Below are 18,642 nucleotides of genomic sequence, written 5' to 3'. Positions count from 1 at the left end.
AAATTAATGTGCTTGGTAAGGTGGGTGAGACCCCTAAATGAAACTAGATCCTCTGATTCTTTAAATTGAATGGTAACCCTCTGGCAATAATACAGGCTTATTGCTAAAGCATATACTGCATTTCATCTCTGCTTAGGGAAATGAAACACTTGCACACTTTGGAAAAGGCAGATATGTATTCCGCATTTAGCACATGTAAATAAATGCTTATGTATGACATTGTTGAAAGGACCAATAGCCTGCTAAAAGTCTAGCACACTATATTAACAAGTTAAAAAAGAATTTATTAGCCCCAGAAGTGGGGCTAATGTGGATTTGCAGAGTGCTGAAATGCAAGCACTAAGGTTTGCAGAATGCTTGAAGACCAAAGGGATTACAAATATCAAATAAGGATAGTTGTCTAAACATGTCTAAATGGGCAATATAAGGATGTTAAAATGTGATTATCTGGCTAATTGTATAGTCGATATAAATTGTATCGACTATACAATTAGTCGATAAGTGCTGCTGTGCAGAGCCACGGCAGAGGTAGCTCCAGGAGCTGGCTCCAGAACCACCCGCGCTGCTGCTCTGCATTTTAAATGTAGTAAAAGCCACTGGACTCTTACAACATTTAAAATGCAGAGGCACAGTGATCAGTGTGAGCTGGGACTGCTCGGTCTTGGCTCGTGCTGAGTCCAGCAGCCCGTTTGCGGTTTGCCATAGACAGGGTCTGCTCAGGCAGCAGCTCCTGTGTGCGGCCAGCCCCGGCCACTGTGAACAGTGGCTGCTTGGTGGCAACAGCCTCTGTCCGTGGCGGAACCAGCTCCCCGTTGGGACCCCTTCAGATGGGCTACTTCCACCAGCATCTCCTATCCCCCCCTGCTGCTTCTGATGGAGGTGGATGGGGACAGTATCCTGGAGACGGTGCTGGGGGGAACTGGCTCCTGTTAACCACACCCCTTGCTGCCTCCCAAAGAGGCAGCAAGAAGGGGGGGGGGGAAGTGCCACAGAGAGCACAGGTGTCAGTTAAGAGAGCACAGGGTGAGTGGGGACTGCTTTTAAAATGTACAAAAGCTGGCTCCTTCCAGCTCTCTGATAGAGGCAGCAACGGGTACAGGGGGAGCGACTAGTCTAGTGGCTACTCGACTATTAGATAAACATTTGCTTATCGGATAGGTGACTAGTCGCTAACAAGCCTAGGGCAATGGCAGTCACATTACTATGATAACAGAAGGCAGAAATGGTTCATGGTAATAAAAATGGGTGAAATGTAGAATAATAATGTACAATATAGCTATACATTTTCTAGTTCCCCTTCTAGTGATCCATCTCTTAAATAGATTCAGAGGTGAAGGTGGCTGCCAGGGTATGTTCTCACTTGTATATTTTATTGTATGGAATATTGAAATGATAGTAATAGTAAGAAAGAGAGAGGCTGAGGCTTAAAGGCTAAGGAACTAATGTTAAAACTTAAGTATTAAATACAAATATTAGGATAAAAAATTATGTTCTCTCATTCTCGTCTGTATTTGGTATATTTATAGATTATAACTTGTCTTATGTCTGTGAACATCTAGCACACTGTTGTGTACTATGTAAAATGATAATTATGGGTAGGTTCCACTGTTTTAATAGACAATGAAAGTGAAGGTTGATTTACTTGGGATTGGTCCTGCCTAGAGCAGGGGGCTGGACTTGATGACCTTCTGAGGTCTCTTCCAGCTGTATGGTTCTATGATATGTGTGCACACATGCATATGCCACAACTAGGAACATGTGAGTACTTTACAAACATTAATTCAATTTTAATTTGCATAGCACATGTGTAAGAACTAGCTGTATATCTAATCTGGGCATTTATTTTCAGTTGGTTTGGAAATGTTTTCAGATATTTGTTTTCAGTTCTGTAATTGGTACAGTGGAAAAAGTTCTGCAGAATGAACTGGACCCATCTTCTGCTTCTCTTTGCTGACATTTCATGTGCATTCTGAATGCAAAGAAATTGCTGTATGACTTGTGCAGAGGTGCATTGCCCTGAAGTAATGCTGCAGGGTCAGTGAGCCAATGGACTGATAATGTAGACCTAAACTCAGGAGTCATACCAGTAATAAATTTGGCCTGTGATGTATTGCTTATCTGCAGAAAAGCGTATCCATCAAAAGATCACAAAGTGAATCACTGTCCTTTACTGAAAAAAAAACAAGCCTCCCACAAAGTAAGCAAATTAAATCAATGTATTGTTAAACACTGTAAACAGGCAGTTTGTTATTCACTTGTAATTGGAGTTCTTGGAATCTTTTGCCTTTGCTGAGCCACAGTCTCTTAGCAATTAATTATTGTAATGGTTGCCCTTGTACTTGTCTTGCAGAATACAGTATCAGGAGCAAGTATAAGTATAAGTCTACAGCCATCAATTCTCTTCCAGTCCCTATGTCCTATCTGCAGGAGAGCATGTAAACTTCAGATACCACTAGGGGCTTTGTGGACTTCAGAATATGTGTGGCATATTCAAGACCGACAAACTATAGTGAACAATTTCAGAATTAACTCTCCACCTCTTCTGAAAATGTACCCTGTGAACATTTTCCAAACCAAATTAATAATTTCCATATCAAGCAACTAAAAAAAACAGAGCATATTTTATTAATATAATTGAGGTTTTTTTCTTGCAGCATTCATGTTCTAAATATTTTGTCAGACTATACATTATGTAAGCGTGACAACAGACAACAGGGCATAACAAGTGGGGTTCCGCAGGGGTCTGTTTTGGGACCGGTTCTGTTCAATATCTTCATTAACGATTTAGTTGATGGCAGAGAGAGTACGTTTATTAAGTTTGCAGATGATATCAAGCTGGGAAGGGTTACAAGTGCTTTGGAGGATAGGGTCATAATTCAAAATGATCGGGACAAACTGGAAAAATGATCTGATGTACATAGGATGAAATTTAATAAGGACAAATGCAAAGTACTGTACTCCACTTAAGAGGAAACAATCAGTTTCACACATGCAGAATGGGAAGTGACTGTTTGGGAAGGAGTACTGTTGAAAGGGATTTAGGGGTCATAGCGGACCACAAGCTAAATATGAGTCGTCAGTGTAACACTTGCAAAAAAAGCAAACATTCTGGGATGCATTAACAGGTGTGTTGTGAGCAAGACACAAGAAGTCATTCTTCTGCTCTACTCTGCACTGATTAGGCCTCATTTGGAATGTTGTGCCCAGTTCTGGGCATCACATTTTAAAAAAGATGTGGAGAAATTGGAGAGGGTCCAGAGAAGAGCAACAAAAATTATTAAAGATCTAGAAAACATGAGCTCTGAGGCAAGGCTGAAGGAATTGGGCTTGTTTAGTTTGGAAAAGAGAAGACCAAGGGGGACACGATAGCGATTTTCAGGTATTTAAAAGGGTATCATAGGGAGAAAGGGGGGAAATTGTTCTTCTTGGCCTCTGATGATTAAACAAGAAGCAATGGGTTTAAACTGCAGCAAGGGAGGTTTAGGCTGGACATTAGGAAAAACTTTGTCAGGGTGGTTAAACACTGGAATAAATTGCCTAGGGAGGTTGTGGAATCTCCATCACTGGACATATTTAAGAGCAGGTTGGATAGACATCTATCAGGGATGATTCAGATGGTGCTTGGTTCTGCCATGACAGCAGGGGACTGGACTTGATGACCTCTCAAGGTCCCTTCCAGTTCTAGTGTTCTATGATTCTAACAGACAGAAAAGGAGTGAAGATTGGAGAAACTGTTTGTGAAATTGCATTCTATTGGATATATTTACACACTGCTTTTTTTTGTGATTGTACTGCCTGATACTCAGTACCGGCACCTCCAGTCAAGAGTTTACCTGGAAAGAATGGAGTGTACCGGCGCCTCTGTATGCAAATGTCCGACAGTCGGCTGGGCTGCGTGTCTTAAAAGGGCAATGCTGGCCCCACCTCAGCTTTGGTTCCCACCTCCCCCCCCCCCCCTTTGAGTACCGGCACTTTTTTTTTTAAAACAAAAAAAAGCACCATGTATACACATCCTAAATGATGGAGTGTCTACTCCACCACTGCTTCATATTTTCCAATAATAACAGAATGACCCTTAATAAAAGAATTAGATGGATCTTAGAGCTTGTCAAAAAATAAGCAAATTTTCATTGTTTTCTTTCTGAAAAACTATTAGTGGCCTGTAAGAAAACATGAGATAAAGCTGACAGGCTTTCATTAAAAACTTTTTTGCAAAACTTGCTGCCACATTTATCAATTTTTGTTCATTTCAAAAATCATTGTTTTTCATTTACTCAAAATTTCAAAAACTATTTTCAGTAAAAGAAAAATTTGTGCAATGATTCAAAACCTGAAGATATTGATTAAAGTCTTGCAGAAATTTTTGGGGAGAGATGAAACTAGGTCAGTTTTAACTGCTGTTTAACAATTTTTAAGTTTGTTTTTCAGTCGGCTTTATGAGCTCTAATTATTGATTTTCTCATTTTTATTTTGTTAAAAATAGATTTTGCTCAGTGTTATTCAAATGCATAGTAATATCCATAATGAAATATATTTTTACTGATCTATCCCATGACAGTTAATCTAGAAGGATTGCTTACTAACATTCTTACAATGCAGGTATTGTGTGTTAGGTTCATTGGTTTAAAAAAAAAGACGCAGACAACTGAATTCCCCTTATCCCACCCCCACAATTTCCCCCATCATGTCAATATCTACTGTGATGATATATTTTATATTCTTTATTGAAATATGCTTAGGAATATAAATATGCCTAACAAATGTGCTTTATGGATGTAATTTATCATTGGAAAGCTTGCAATCCCTTGTGTCCATGTCTAGTCTCTCCCCACACCCTGGCTCTTAGTCCTGGTTTTCTTGCCTACAGTCCTCCCAGTCTCCACTCCTTAGGCTTTCCATCCCAATCTTAGCCTCTTTGCACAACCAGCCATAGTTTCTACCACTGGTCTTGCCCTCCCAAGTCCCAATCCCTCCCCAAGTCTTCCCACATCACATCTGTTTCCCCTTGCTCAGTCAGTCCTAATTCCGAACTCCTTGAACAGCCAGTCTCTGTTGTATTCCACTGCCCTGACTTCTCTGATCTGTCTCTCTTTTCCCTCCCCTGGCTCATAGTCCTTGTTTCCTTTCCCTGGCTCTCATCCAATTTCAGTCTCTCTTCCCTTCACTCCAGATTCTTCTTCCTGTCTCTTCCCAATCGCCCTGCCTCCTGCTGGAATCTCCTCTGATGCCAGTGTACCCAGCACTAGCTTATGGCTTCCCCCTCCCTACTGCCCAGTCCCCAACTCCTTGCCCAATGCTGTCCCACTTTCTCTCTACAAGCCTCTGGCTGATTCCTTGGCCAGTCTACTTCTTTCCTTCTGCCCCTGCAGATGTTTATCTATGCATTTGCATCAGACAGGTTCCTCTTCCACTCTGCCTGGGTATCAGCAGGGAGGGTCACAGAGCACACAGGTGATTGGATTCTGAAGCTGAGGGCCAGGAGCCTATTTGGAGCAGCTGGGAAGCAGCCCCTACAGGCAAAGATGTGATTTTCTCCCATAGCCACTGGCTGGAGTGAGCATGCTCAGTCACTTGGAGGAATGGTGCAGATGCAGAACACTCAGATGTTGGAGCATGCTTGGGGAGGAAGAAATCTTCAATTTTTTGCTGCAAAGATCTAGTAGGGTCTACTGAGCATGTGCAGACAGCAATTTTTCAAAGGTTTATGATGTGACCAAATCCAGGAGGGTAATCACAGGGACTGCAACTGACGTATCCTGACACAAAATCCACACACTGCTAAATTTCAAGCCCTTGCTCCAAACCAGGTATATGGGAGAAGGAAAGGCACTAGAGCTTCACACAAAAAGGTCACTATTTTTTTTCACATGGGCAAGACACAATTTTTCTCCAGCCTCTAAGAAACACTTAAACATTTTTGGCAGACGTTTTCAAAAACAGGCCGTGAAGGATACCTTACACTGAAAACTTTAGCCCAAAACGTTACAATTTTGTCAAGCTAAAGTTACTCAGAACATGATCTCATAATGGCAAGCATCAAGCAACCTTAAAGGCGGCAGCACTACCAGCCCTGTCATGTCAGTCATGCAGAGTATGCTTACTGCTAGACAGAAGTGTCACTGTATTATGGTTAATGCAGCAACCACTCACATGACTGATCCAGCAGAAGTGACAGTTCTCTGTGGACCAGAATACCAAAGGAAGTGAAAACAAAACAATAAAACAACAAACAATAAAACTGAACATGTTTATTGACAATTTATTTCAGTATTTCTTCATCCTACAGAAAACTGAGGTAACTAACAGGAACTGAACGCTAGAAATGTGTAACAAATTGTAAGAGGAGAGCAGAGATTCCAACTTAAAATAATTTGAAGATACAATCAGTCCCGATTTAAACAAGCTCATGGGAACAACTTCTTCTCATAGCAGATAAATGTATTACCTTTATGGTAGCTTCAGGAAACTGGTTTACTTGTGTGGAAATCCCCAATGAATACTTTTGATAGCACTATTTTAAAGTTATGCTTCATGATAAGGTTGAGATACTTTAGAAAGCCCACCCAAAAAAGATGAAAACTCATGAGCTTCACAGTTACTTAACACACGCGATGGCCCTCCCTCCCGTCCATCTCCAAGCTACTTTCCCCTTCACCTCTCTACTGCAGTCCTTGTAGCTCCTCATCTAACACATAGTATTCACCCGAATGGACAGACTGTATGTAATTGTATAAGGCAGCATTTTAAAATTGAAAGTACTTTCTTTTGCAAATGTTATGGTCCATGAGGATTGAACATGACATAAGATCTGAGACTTAAGTGCTATAAACTGCAGGTCAAGACAGATAATTGGAATGTCATGATTTTACTGAAAGAGTTGTCAGGAAACAGCTTTGTGCACATAAGTTTTATAATACAGTAAAATCCTTTAATACCAGTCATACTATTTAAAGATTTAAAATAAAAGCCTAAATACATGTAAGTATTTTAATGCCATTATTACCAGTTCCATATCACAACATATTCATGTGTTCAGATACTACAGAAACAAAAAGGGCTTTGGTCAGTCACAATTCCCTTCATGGAATATGGTCTCCTTTTATTGTGCATTAACGGGAATTTCAAGTGCACAATGAGACAAAAGCAGATGGTTATTTAATCTGGGTGAATTTATGCAAGATCCTGTAAAGCTGCTACAGAACATAAGAAAAAAAAATGGAATCAAATGTATGACTTTTAAAGATGCTTTTTCTTTCAGATTATAGAAACATCTGACTCTTAGCAATTGTATAAAATACAAATTATTGCAAAAAATGCAGGACATAGCAGTAATGAAGAGTTACCTCAGTTTTCTTCAAAATTTTACTTCGCTGAAATAGTTCTCCAGCTCTATTATGTGTAATAATGCATTTGGGGAATGTAAATAACCTAATTAGACTTGCTTGTTTCAAGACGCCAGGCACCAGTCAAGTATCGCAATCGTAAAAAAAGAAGATCCCTGCCCATCTGCAGCCAGCTCCAGAAGGGAACCAGCTTCGAACCTGTGATTAATAAAAGATACAACAAAATCAGAGGGACAGGATTTAAGCAAAAGTTCACCTTAAATAAAATTAGCATCAGTAATCCAAATTTAACCACAGAACATCTGTATTGTTAGCTTATTCAGTGGCATAATTTAGCCCTTGACTTTAATAAATGTTTCCACTTGAAAGCTTAATGCTTTATAATTTCAATTATATTTGAAATTTTACTGAGAGTTGGACATTCTATGGCAAAGATGGATAGTTACTCAACAAAGGCTATTATGGAGTATGCAGGCAAACTTACCGCTAGACAATAAATCAAACTTTGTTCAGGCAACGAGGCTTAAAATCTGAGCAAAGGTAACTGGAAAAAGTGAATGTTTGTTTTTTCTTTCCTAAATCACTCAAGAGACAATCTTAAGAACACAGAGCCACTAATCTCCAAGCAAGTTAAGATATCCAAACAATGTAACTAACCCTTACTCAATAGGGATAAACATCATGCTAAGTAGAATATGCTCTCTCAGTGTCTCATAACAGTTCCATACAAGCAGGAAAGCAATAGGCACTGCAAGGAACCTGAAGCAAAGCAGATGCTGTAGGTGAGCTTGTACATGGGAGTGGTGAGTTTTGAAGCCATCCTAAGAAGAGGCAAGAGAAAGGAAGAATTGGATGTGGGGAAATTAGGAGAAGCTGGCCAGCATTACTGCATAAAGGCTTTTTATAACTGGGTGGCTGTATGGGGACAAGGCTCGGTGCAACAGGTCCTCAAGTTTGGAAAAAAAGTTTGATTACTAAAGGAAGTATTTCTTCACACAACGCAGAGTCAACCTATGGAACTCCTTGATAGAGGATGTTGTGAAGACTGGGACATTAACAGAGTTAAAAAAAACCTAGATAATTCATGGAGAATAGATCCATCAATGCTTACTAGCCAGGATGGGTAGGAATGGTTTCCCTAGCCTGAGGTTGGGCATGGATAACAGGGGTGGGATAACTTGATGATTACCTGTTCTGTTCACCCCCTCTGGGGCACCTGGGATTGGCCACTGTCGGAAGACAGGATACTGGGCTAGATGGACCTTTGGTCATTCTTATGTAAATGTCTTGCTTTTTGGACTGACACTCAGCAGCAGTAAGCAATTTACTCACCATCAATTTCAGTCCAGTTGACAGCAACCTCTGCTATTGGTATCTTCAAGCACTGAGCTATGTAAAGAAGTTCCACATCAAATGCCCTGAAATACAACAGGAAATAATAAATTCATTGCTATTATTTTTAGAAAAAAGCCCACTGCAGTGTTAATTAAATAACTGTTCTTGTATAATTTAAGGCACTTAAGGTATGTCTACACTTGCATCCTCTTTCGAGAAAGGGATGCAAATGAAGACATTCGAAATTGCAAATGAAGCCGGGATTTAAATATCCCATGCTTCATTTGCATATTTGCATTATGGTGCTATTTTGAATAACAGACGCGGTTATTTTGAGAGAAAACCCTTCTCTCGAAATAACTGGTAAAACTCATTGTATGAGGAATAAGGGTTATTTCGAGAGGGTTTTATCTCGAAATAACTGCGTCTTAACAGCGTCTGTTATTTCGAAATAGTGCTATTTGTAATTTTGAATGTCTTCATTTGCATCCCTCTCTTGAAAGAAGGTACAAGTGAAGACATACCCTTACTGTGCAGTTATGAAGTTTATACTGATATTCTGAAGGTCAGATTCATATGAAAGATCAATCCATTATATAGCTGATATGTAACAAACTAGCCAGGGTACAGATAACAATATCTCACTATACAACCCCTATATTCAAAGAGAGGTGAAATGCTCGTAGTAGCACTACGTCTAACACTTATGAACATCACAAAATCTGCACTTTAAGTATTGACATTCCCTCATTTCTTCACCCCCACTTGTACAGCTAAAATTCCTCATCTGTTGAGCATTCTTCTAGCCTGATTTTTATAACAGCTGAGCATCCACAGCTTTCACTGAGATCAATGGGATACAAGGATGATCACTATTAGACATAAAGGATACGATTTTCAGCAAATAGCTCTCTACATACAACGTATGCAGTGCAAGTATGACAAGAGATAAATTTAAATCTCTAGTAAGCCAGATATATATTTAGCTGTATAGACTATGTATTGAACCCAAAATATTTTGACTTCTTGTTCACCTGTCATTAGGTTTCTCTTTACATTTAAACATTTGTTCTTAGAAAGTCCGCCATGAGTAACAAGAGTCTTTTCTGGAACAGTTGAAGAATATTAAGTGACTTATCTGTATTAAGATAATTTTATTTCAGATTCATATAGGTTTCTCACAAAGTTCCTGTTTTTTTTTTTTTTTACTATTTCTAGGCAATGACTTATTTTAAACGCCCAGCACTTGTTAAAGAAAGCAAACACTTATGATCCAATTCAACTACTATTGAGTTTTTAGAGTGATATAAAATATTTTCACTTCCTTTTCAGCATCTGCATTGCCTAACTACTAAAAGGATATAGTTACACAAGACATTTGTACCTTCAACTGTTCTACCAGGATAACCATTACAGTCCCATCTGGAGTATACTCTTGCTTTGATTTAAAAGATGCCATACACGTTACCATATTTCTATAAGATGACATAGAATCATTGTTAAAGGTTGAAATAAAGACTATTTTGAAGTTTAAAAGGTTTTCTTGGGTGTGGGGGAAGGAAGAGAGTACCTGCTGAAAACTTCAGAAGCTCAGAGGCCATAAGGCAGCATTAGCTAAAGGGTTCACACCTTTTAAAACTGTCATTAACACACAATATGTGAAACTAATGAGAGGTGTTAGTTGCTATTAACCAGGATAGGTTAAAAAAAACCACCATTTTTTCATGTTGTTAATTCTTTACTTTCTTTCTATTTTATAGCCTGAAATTGCTGAAATGGTTGTTCTATACCTATTTCCTTAATTGGTTTCTTAATTTTTGTTAGAATTCTGGATTTTACATAGATTTTTTTCCCCTACAACAACATTTCACATTAAAATGCTCATCTGTGCTGAAGGAGGAAAGCCCAGGGCATCTAACATACTTACTGGAAGGATACCACATATTCAGGTGCAAGATTGATGAGCAAATAGTACCAGTACAACACTACTTTCCTATATATATTGAACTTCCACAAGTCAAGAAAGCTGAAGCATTTTACATAACCAGGCTGTACTCCTTCACCAGTGTTTGCAGTTTGAAGTCAATGCATGTGTGTTCCTAAGTCACTTAGGCACTTTTGAAACTTAGGCACTGTTAGGTCCCCAAATATGGCTCAGCAATTTCGGTCTCTGTGCATAAAGCATTCACAATAACTAGATGTGGCAGAATTCAATTTTTATTTTTTGATAATTTCAGTGGAAAATATCAATGTTTATTTTAAGCCTTTTTTCAAATTTCATCTATTTAAAATTTCAGTGTCATAGGAAATTATGGGAAAGGAATAAAATAATTATTGTAGTAATTAAAAACCCCCACAAATTGTCAACATCACGGCAAAATATAAAGTAAATATTCTTAAATCAAACTAATTTCTCAAGCAGCATTTTTCGTATTTTGTTTATTTGCACATTTTGATTATTTATGGCTATTTTGGGCAGTTTCTGTATGTACTGCAGAAACGTTAATCAACATTTACCAATAAAAATCTAACCTCGGCAATTCTGTCAAAGACTGTTAAAAGTATTAAGTCCAAATAACTTTCATTGCTAACACTGAAGCAATTTTATTTTGACTAGACAAAAGACTTATGTCACTAAAGGGTGCGTCTACACTGCACCGTTATTCTGGAAAAATGGCCGTTATTCCGGAAAAACAATACTAGCGTCCACACAGCAATTGTGTTATTTAGAAAGAAAATCAAAATAACTGAGGCTTTTTCTGACGTTGATAAACCTCATTCCACAAGGAATAATGCCTCTTCCGAAAAAGCTCTTTCGGAAAAGGGTGTGTATAGATGCTCCACTGCTGCTATGTCGAAATAGCTCCTCACCAGGGCCATTCTAAGGGCACGTCTAGACTACATGGCTCCGTCGATGGAGCCATGTATTTTAGGGTTGTAGGCAAAGAGAAATGAAGCGGCGATTTAAATAATCGCCGCTTCATTTAAATTAAAATGTCTGCCGCACTGAGCCGATCAGCTGTTTGGCAGAACAGCGCTGTAGTCTGGATGCTCCACGGTCGACATCAAAGGCATTTGTCGACCTCCCCGTTATGCCTGGTGGGATGAGGTTTACTGGGGAAGTCGACAAATGCCTTTGATGTCGACTGTGGAGCGTCCAGACTACAGCGCTGTGCTGCCAAACAGCTGATCGGCACAGCGCGGCAGCCATTTTAATATAAATGAAGCGGCGATTATTTAAATCGCCGCTTCATTTCCCTTTGCCGAGTAAACAAATCTACATGACTCCGTCGACAGAGCCATGTAGTCTTAAGTTATTCTTCTCCACTGCCTCCTGGGGTTCTAAATTGTTGTAGTGTGTCCACATTAGGGGAGCCTGCCTCAGATTAATTTTGAGGCTTCCCTTTAGTGTGGATGCTCTATTTTTAAATAAACTATTCCAGAATATATCCTCCAGAATAACTTTTTCCAAAAATAAGCTTGCAGTGTAGATGTACCCAAAGAAATGTGCAATAAAATTAAATGTTATTTGTGATGCTGCAAACACGTATGCACATGCTTAATTTTAAGCGCAAGCAGTCCCACTGAAGTCAATCTGATCACTCAGGTGACCAAGGTGGGCAATAATTTTCACAGGGGGGTCACTCCAAGAATTTGGTGAGTGGTCACTGGTCGCTCTTTTCTACTATGTTAATGGAGGGGGTGTGGGACAGAGTTTGAGTGGGAGGGAGGGAGCTCCAGGAAGGGGATTAAGTTGCAGGTGGTGGTGCAGGGATTGGGAGGGGATTTGGGTGCAAGAAGAGGTTGTGGCCTGGGGGAGGTGACTGAGATGCAGGAGGGAGTGTCAGATTCAGGCTCTAGCCAAGGAGCTGTGATGATAGTGGTAGAGGCAACACAAAGAGATCTGTTGCCCTTCTCCCTCCAAGAGACATACAGAGATACATTTGCCCCAGCAGCTGGCCATTTTGATCTGAATGTGGAGTTGCGACAGGCAGGTAGCTTGCCTGAGCACTCCCATAGGCTGGCCTGAAGAGTCATGGTGGGCCAGTTCCAAATGTATGGATTTGTCCCCCAGGCCATATTTTGCCCACCGCTGAGATAGACAGTTACATAATAGTTTAAGAGTTAGAAGGATCAGAGCCTTGGCAAAATATAAAATATAGTTTATTGAAATTCTGCAAAATGTAAATAATTAAAAAACCCTTACAGAGCTGGCATTCAAAGAAAGTATACATACAAGCATTTATAATTTAGTTTGATGTAAATTTCTATCTGAATTTGCCATAGCGCACACTTTGAAATTAGCTTTACAAAGCCTCAACTAGATTTTAAAGTTAAGCAATGCAAGTCAATCAATTAGCACACTCCCCACTGCTGCTGACTACCTTTCTTTTACAGACTCTTTGGAGGAAATTAAAGAATTTAAGATTTAAAAAAAAAAATCTTGTTTTTAATTTTTTTTTAAATATCCACCTTGCTTTTGCCCTGTCCCTAACCCTAATCCTTGCCTCTGCTTTAGACCTTTTATGTTGCATAAAAGTGTTGGCCAGAGAGGCATAAAGGGGTGCATAAATCCCATATTTGGCATGGGGAGGATTCCCCAGTGCAAGAATGAGGAATGCAACTATAATGCTGCCCTCCCATGACGTCCTTAAGTGTCCCTGTGCAGGTGGCACACTGGAAGTGGAAGGAGCTGCATCAGACAACACCAGGGAATTCCAGGCAGTGCTGAAAGTTAACCCATAGGACAGCCTGGGGTAGCTACTGTTATTTAAAGGGATTGTATAAATCAGTCTCAATCAGTGATACAAGTACCCTGAGAAGTACTCGAGAGAAGTCTGGGGGGTACATCAACACAACTGAAATTTGGAGAAAACGTAATTTTTGTTTTAAGTTTTACAGCGCTTTATTATTTTTGTACTTTTTACACCCCAAAATTTCATCAACCACCCAGCTACGATTAAGTTGTTTAAACAAATGTCTTGTAATAGTAGAAAAAAATTTGTTTGTCTGAAAACTGTAGATACTGAGGGTACTTAACATTTTTTTTGAAAAAGGGGTACTTTATAAAAAAAAACAAAAAAAAAACCCAAACAAACAAAAAAACCCCCATTGAGAAACACTGGTATAAATTATGCTGAGTGCCTTTCCAGCCCCCATAACAGTCCAGGATTAAGAGGGTGCAAAGATGTCTTAAAGCAGCTGTGGTTTCCAATCCCCTGCACGGCAAACTCTGAATCTTTCCTCTAATCTCTATGTTATTTTGACAGAGGCTTTTGTAGAAAGGTGATTAGTAGCATACAAGAGACACACAAACCTTTGCAGATTGTCAGCTTTGCTGCTTCCTCCATTCCACTCCAAGCCACCCTCCTTTTGGAAAAAACCTACAGGACTTGTGCATAATTTAGGACTACCAGCTGTCCAGTTTTAAACTGGAACATCTGGTCGAAAAGAGATCCTAGTGGCTCCCGTCAGCACTGTTGACGGGCTGTTGATCATCTGGTTGGCAGCACTGTGCAACAGGGGCTGGCATGTTCCCTGCTAGCCTCTGCACTGTACAGTTCCTGGGAATTAGCCAAAATGTCCCTCCTCCGGTTCCAATGCCATTGCTCCGACTGGCTGGGAACCACATATAATGGGAGTGACAAAGGTGGAGCCTGAAGACAGGGCAGTGCATAGAGTGGTTCAGCCATACCTTCATGTAAGATAACGGTGGGCAACCTGCGGCCTGCATGTGGCCCACTAGGGCTCTACCTGTTGCCTGTGGATCCCTCAGCTGCTCCCCTCCCCAATGCATCTCTGGTGCGCTGGAGCTCTGCACTTCCTATGCCTCCCTGTCCCTCCCAGCACTTTCGGAGGAGCTGCAAGTCACCTGATTCATGCTCCATCTCTGCTCCACTCCCTCTCTCCCAGAGCTGGAATGCCGCTAATCAGCTGTTCATGACATTCAAGCTCTGGGAGGTAGGGGGACGAAGCATGAATCAGGTGATTTGCGCATTCCAAAAGTGGTGGGAGGGGGAAGAGTAGGTAAGTGCAGGGTTCCGGTGTCCCAGTGCACCAGAGGTGTGAGGTGGGCGGGCAGACGGGTGGCTGCAAGTGGAGCCCCAGTGGGCTGTGGGTTGCTGAGGCCCATTGAGGTGAAGGAAGGCCACTCATGCGGCCCACCCATTATTCCTGGCTGTAGGAGCTTGGAAGGGAGAGGAGGGACATGCACTGCTTCCAGGAGCTGCTTGTTCTAAACACTGCCTAGAATCTGCACCCGACCCACTCTTGGGTCCCAACTCCCTGCCACAACCCTGATCCTCCTCCTGCCCTCTGAACCTCTGAGCCCCAGCCTGGAGCACCCTCCTGTACCCCTAACCTCTGTTTCCAGGCTCCACCCCCCACAGTTTGTACCCCAGCCAGAGCCTTCACCCCTTCTCACATTCCAAACCACTACCTCCGCCTAGAGCCCTCTCCTGCATTTTGAACCCCTCATCTCCATTCCCATTGCAGAGCCTGCACCCCAACTGGAACCTCAATACCTCATGCACCCCAGACCTCTGAGCCAGCCCAGTGAAACGGAATTAATGAGTGAGGGTTGGAGAGCGAGCGACTGAGGAACGGGGATAGAGGGAGCAAAGAGGTGGGGCAGGGGAAGAGTATTCAGTTTTGTGAGAGTAGAAAGCTGGCCACTCTAGCATAACTAAAAATAATGCATTACAATTAGTGAAGCAGCAAGAATACACCTCAAAATAGGTGCTAGTGAAGTAATCTAGAAAGACACCCACATACAGTCAGATACCACCACAGTCAGACACAAGGGATTACACATCGGCCTGTTTACTATTTCACTAAAATAGGAAACTCAAATTAATGGTTCCCATGGCAACTGTAACTCAGCCACACTGCACAAGCAAAACTATTAACATTACCCTGTGCAATAATAAAAAATACAATAAGCACAGAAGGCAGCAGAGTTAGGTTAGGTAGGGAACCAGAAGTTTGCAATAATCTCTAATCAAGATGACTCCAGAGTGGGAATAGGGCCTATTAACTGCCACAAAACCATTTAGTGCAGTAAATGAATTTGTCTGAATGTGCTGAATCTGTTCCAAGTGATGTTGCTCTTTAAAAATTGTTTTTAAAAAACACACAAACTGAGAATGATTTATTAATCCTGCATAATTACTTGTTTCTTCTACTGAAATTCTAGATTTGTAATACTTGTTTTTTTGGCCCGACATTTTAGATTTGAAAGCAAAGACATAAGTCATGTTATGTTCACCTCTGAATAGTTGCAAACAAACCTTTTGCTCTAATATGTATAATTCCCATTACATGTATTAAAATCTTAGAGACAGATTATTTAATTGTCCAAAAGAATTATACAGGCAGTCCCCGGGTTACATACAAGATAGGGACTGTAGGTTTGTTCTTAAGTTGAATCTGTATGTAAGTCGGAACTGGCGTCCAGATTCAGCCGCTGCTGAAACTGACCGCCAGTTCTGACTTACATACAGATTCAACTTAAGAACCCCAAGCGTCCCCAAGTCAGCTGCTGCTGAAACTGATCAGCAGCTGATTCCAGGAAGCCTGGGGCAGAGCAACTCTGCCTCGGGCTTCCTGTAGTCAGTGCTGGTCAGTTTCAGCAGCGGCTGACTTGGGGACGCCTGGGGCAGAGCAGCTGGGGTGCTGCTGGGTTGCTCCAGTAGCACCGCTCCTCGCTCCTTGGCGCTACTGGACCAACCCAGCAGCAGCACCCCAGCTGCTCTGCCCCAGGCGTCCTGATTCAGCCATTGCTGAAACTGACCAGCAGCGGCTGAATCAGGACCTGGGGCAGAGCAGCTGGGGTGCTGCCGGGTTGGTCCAGTAGTGCCCAGAGCGGCGCTGCAGGACCAATCGGCAGCGCCCCAGCTGCTCTGCCCCAGGGTCCACAACAAAAGCCTGGTCTGCTGGGGGGGGGGGGGGGGCACACTAGCTGCACCCCCCCCCCAGCAGACCAGTGACACGGGGAGCAGAGCCGCAGCGGCAGCAGGGTGCCGCGTCTCTGAGGCTTTGCTCTGGCAAAGTCTCAGAGGCGTGGGACCCTGCCGCGGCTGTGGCTTCAGTCCCGGTGCCCCTGGTCTGCTGAGGACCGTCTTTCAGAGCAAAGCCTCAGAAGCGCGGGAACCTGCCGCTGCTGCGGCTTCAGTCCCGGTGCCCCTGGTCTGCTGGAGACGGTCTCCAGCAGACCAGGGGCACCGGGAGCAGCTTACGAACGGGGCTCTCTCGCCCCGGAGCTCGCAGGCAGCAATCCGCCACCTCGACCTCCGGGGCGAGAAAGCTCCATTCGCAAGTGCGGATCCGACTTACATAAGTCGGGGACTGCCTGTACTGTAGTAACTGGCCTAAAAATGCTTCTAAGCCTACTGAACTAATGTAAAATTCAATCATTAGCTATACACTATTATAAGTTTTGCCACCCTATAGAAAATGATTAATGCAATGCCAGGGTACCACTACCTTGCTGAAGTAACATTAAAAAAATTATGAGTAAATTTTAGTAGTCAGGAAAGTAAAGGACTGTTGATGCTGGCAAGAATTGGGGATAGTGCTTCCTCTCCAGTACATGTAATGATGAACACGTCCTCACTTTAAATCACTGCCTGCTCTTCCTATAATGGCTGAAGAAAAAGGGCTTGTGCATGGGATACTGCTGGATTACATTTCAATGTGCATCCACATGCAGTATTAGAGTCAGTGAGGAAACAGACTGCAATGTATTCTGTAAGCTGATGATAACCAGTTTTACATTGTCAGACTCCTATGGTGCAATGGAAGCTAGTGTCTTTCTATACTCACGATATGAACAAGTGAACTAGCTGAGGCTTAAATCTGGGCAAGAACAAAGTGACACAGGTGGATTTGGAGGTCACAAACGTATTAGTTGGGAAGTGCAATATCTACATCCAGGTTAATGGAGTGCACCTGTCATTTGTGACTCAGGTTCATCAGCTTGGAGTTTTATGAGATCCGGATTCTTTAAGAAGATCCAGTAATTATGTCCTAACACAGGCTAACAAGCATGGCCTTAAAATGTAGTACAAAAGAACAAGTACTTGTTCCTGGTTGCACTTAACCCTAGAGATTTGTTCCTTTTACTTATGCCACAATTTAAGATTGTTTTAGCTAACACACATTAGAACACAATTAGAAAGTGTGCACAAGCAGTTTGTGTCAATCTCCACACCAGCTGGGCTCAACTTCTAATATGTTTATCCAGCTGGTCCTGCAAACTCATCCTGGGTTCTGGAACTTCAGCTCAGGTTTTTTCCTACTTGTGCATCATCACCAGCAAGAAGCGTTCTCCAGGACAAAGTTAGATATTTTGTTATATACATACTGCTATCTGGAATGTAGGACTTTAAGGGTTTGCCAATGTAATTATAGGGATAAACCCATCTAGAGGAGAAAGATATTAGCAAGAGTTCCCCAAATGAAAATATATACTGGTAATTTTTGCTTGTATGCCTGCATCTACACAAGGTTTTCTCCCCGATATAGGGATATTGGTTAGGGATGACGCTTGTTAAGTTTTAAAAATAATCACCTAACCTACAGTTAAGTTTAGGCCAGGCCTTATTTACAAATAACTCTGCTGACAAGGCAAAATAAATCATCACATCCAACCCATTCCCTCACTTGTATTGGGTCTGCAAGGGACAAAATCTATGTTACTAAAGTGAACAATACAGCAAGACTCAAGAACTGTGGAAAAGGAAGGTGCTGCTTTACCAGTAAATATTTTGGCTGAAAGAACACTGTTTGTGCTTTTACTGAAGAAACACATGAAAGTTAATAGCTTCAGAGGGGTAATTGAGTTAGTCTGTAACAGGAAAAACTTAAAACACAACAAATAGACTAGTAGCACCTTAAAGACTAAGAAAACATGTACTCAGCTACCCCTGTGAAGCGTTTGAACAAATGATACCATCTACATGTT

The 18,642-nt window shown here is 41.6% G+C and overlaps 1 protein-coding gene across 1 annotated transcript in view; it reads right to left on the bottom strand.

Moving 5' to 3' along the window:
* Positions 1-6,233: 6,233 nt before the first annotated feature.
* The window catches only part of ALG5 (ALG5 dolichyl-phosphate beta-glucosyltransferase), a 51,588-nt gene continuing 39,179 nt past the window's right edge, over positions 6,234-18,642 (bottom strand). The window contains exons 9-10 of the mRNA XM_075919156.1: positions 8,676-8,761; positions 6,234-7,541 (exon numbers count right to left, since the gene is read on the bottom strand). Of these exons, the coding sequence (XP_075775271.1) occupies positions 7,429-7,541; positions 8,676-8,761 (199 nt within the window). The 3' untranslated portion in view covers positions 6,234-7,428. The remainder of the gene's footprint in view (positions 7,542-8,675; positions 8,762-18,642) is intronic.

The sequence above is a fragment of the Pelodiscus sinensis genome, chromosome 1 (genome assembly GCF_049634645.1).
Source record: "Pelodiscus sinensis isolate JC-2024 chromosome 1, ASM4963464v1, whole genome shotgun sequence".
In the NCBI taxonomy this organism is placed as follows: domain Eukaryota; kingdom Metazoa; phylum Chordata; order Testudines; family Trionychidae; genus Pelodiscus; species Pelodiscus sinensis.
The sequence above is the reverse complement of the archived record's forward strand: the minus strand, read 5'-3'. Positions and strand labels throughout refer to the sequence as shown.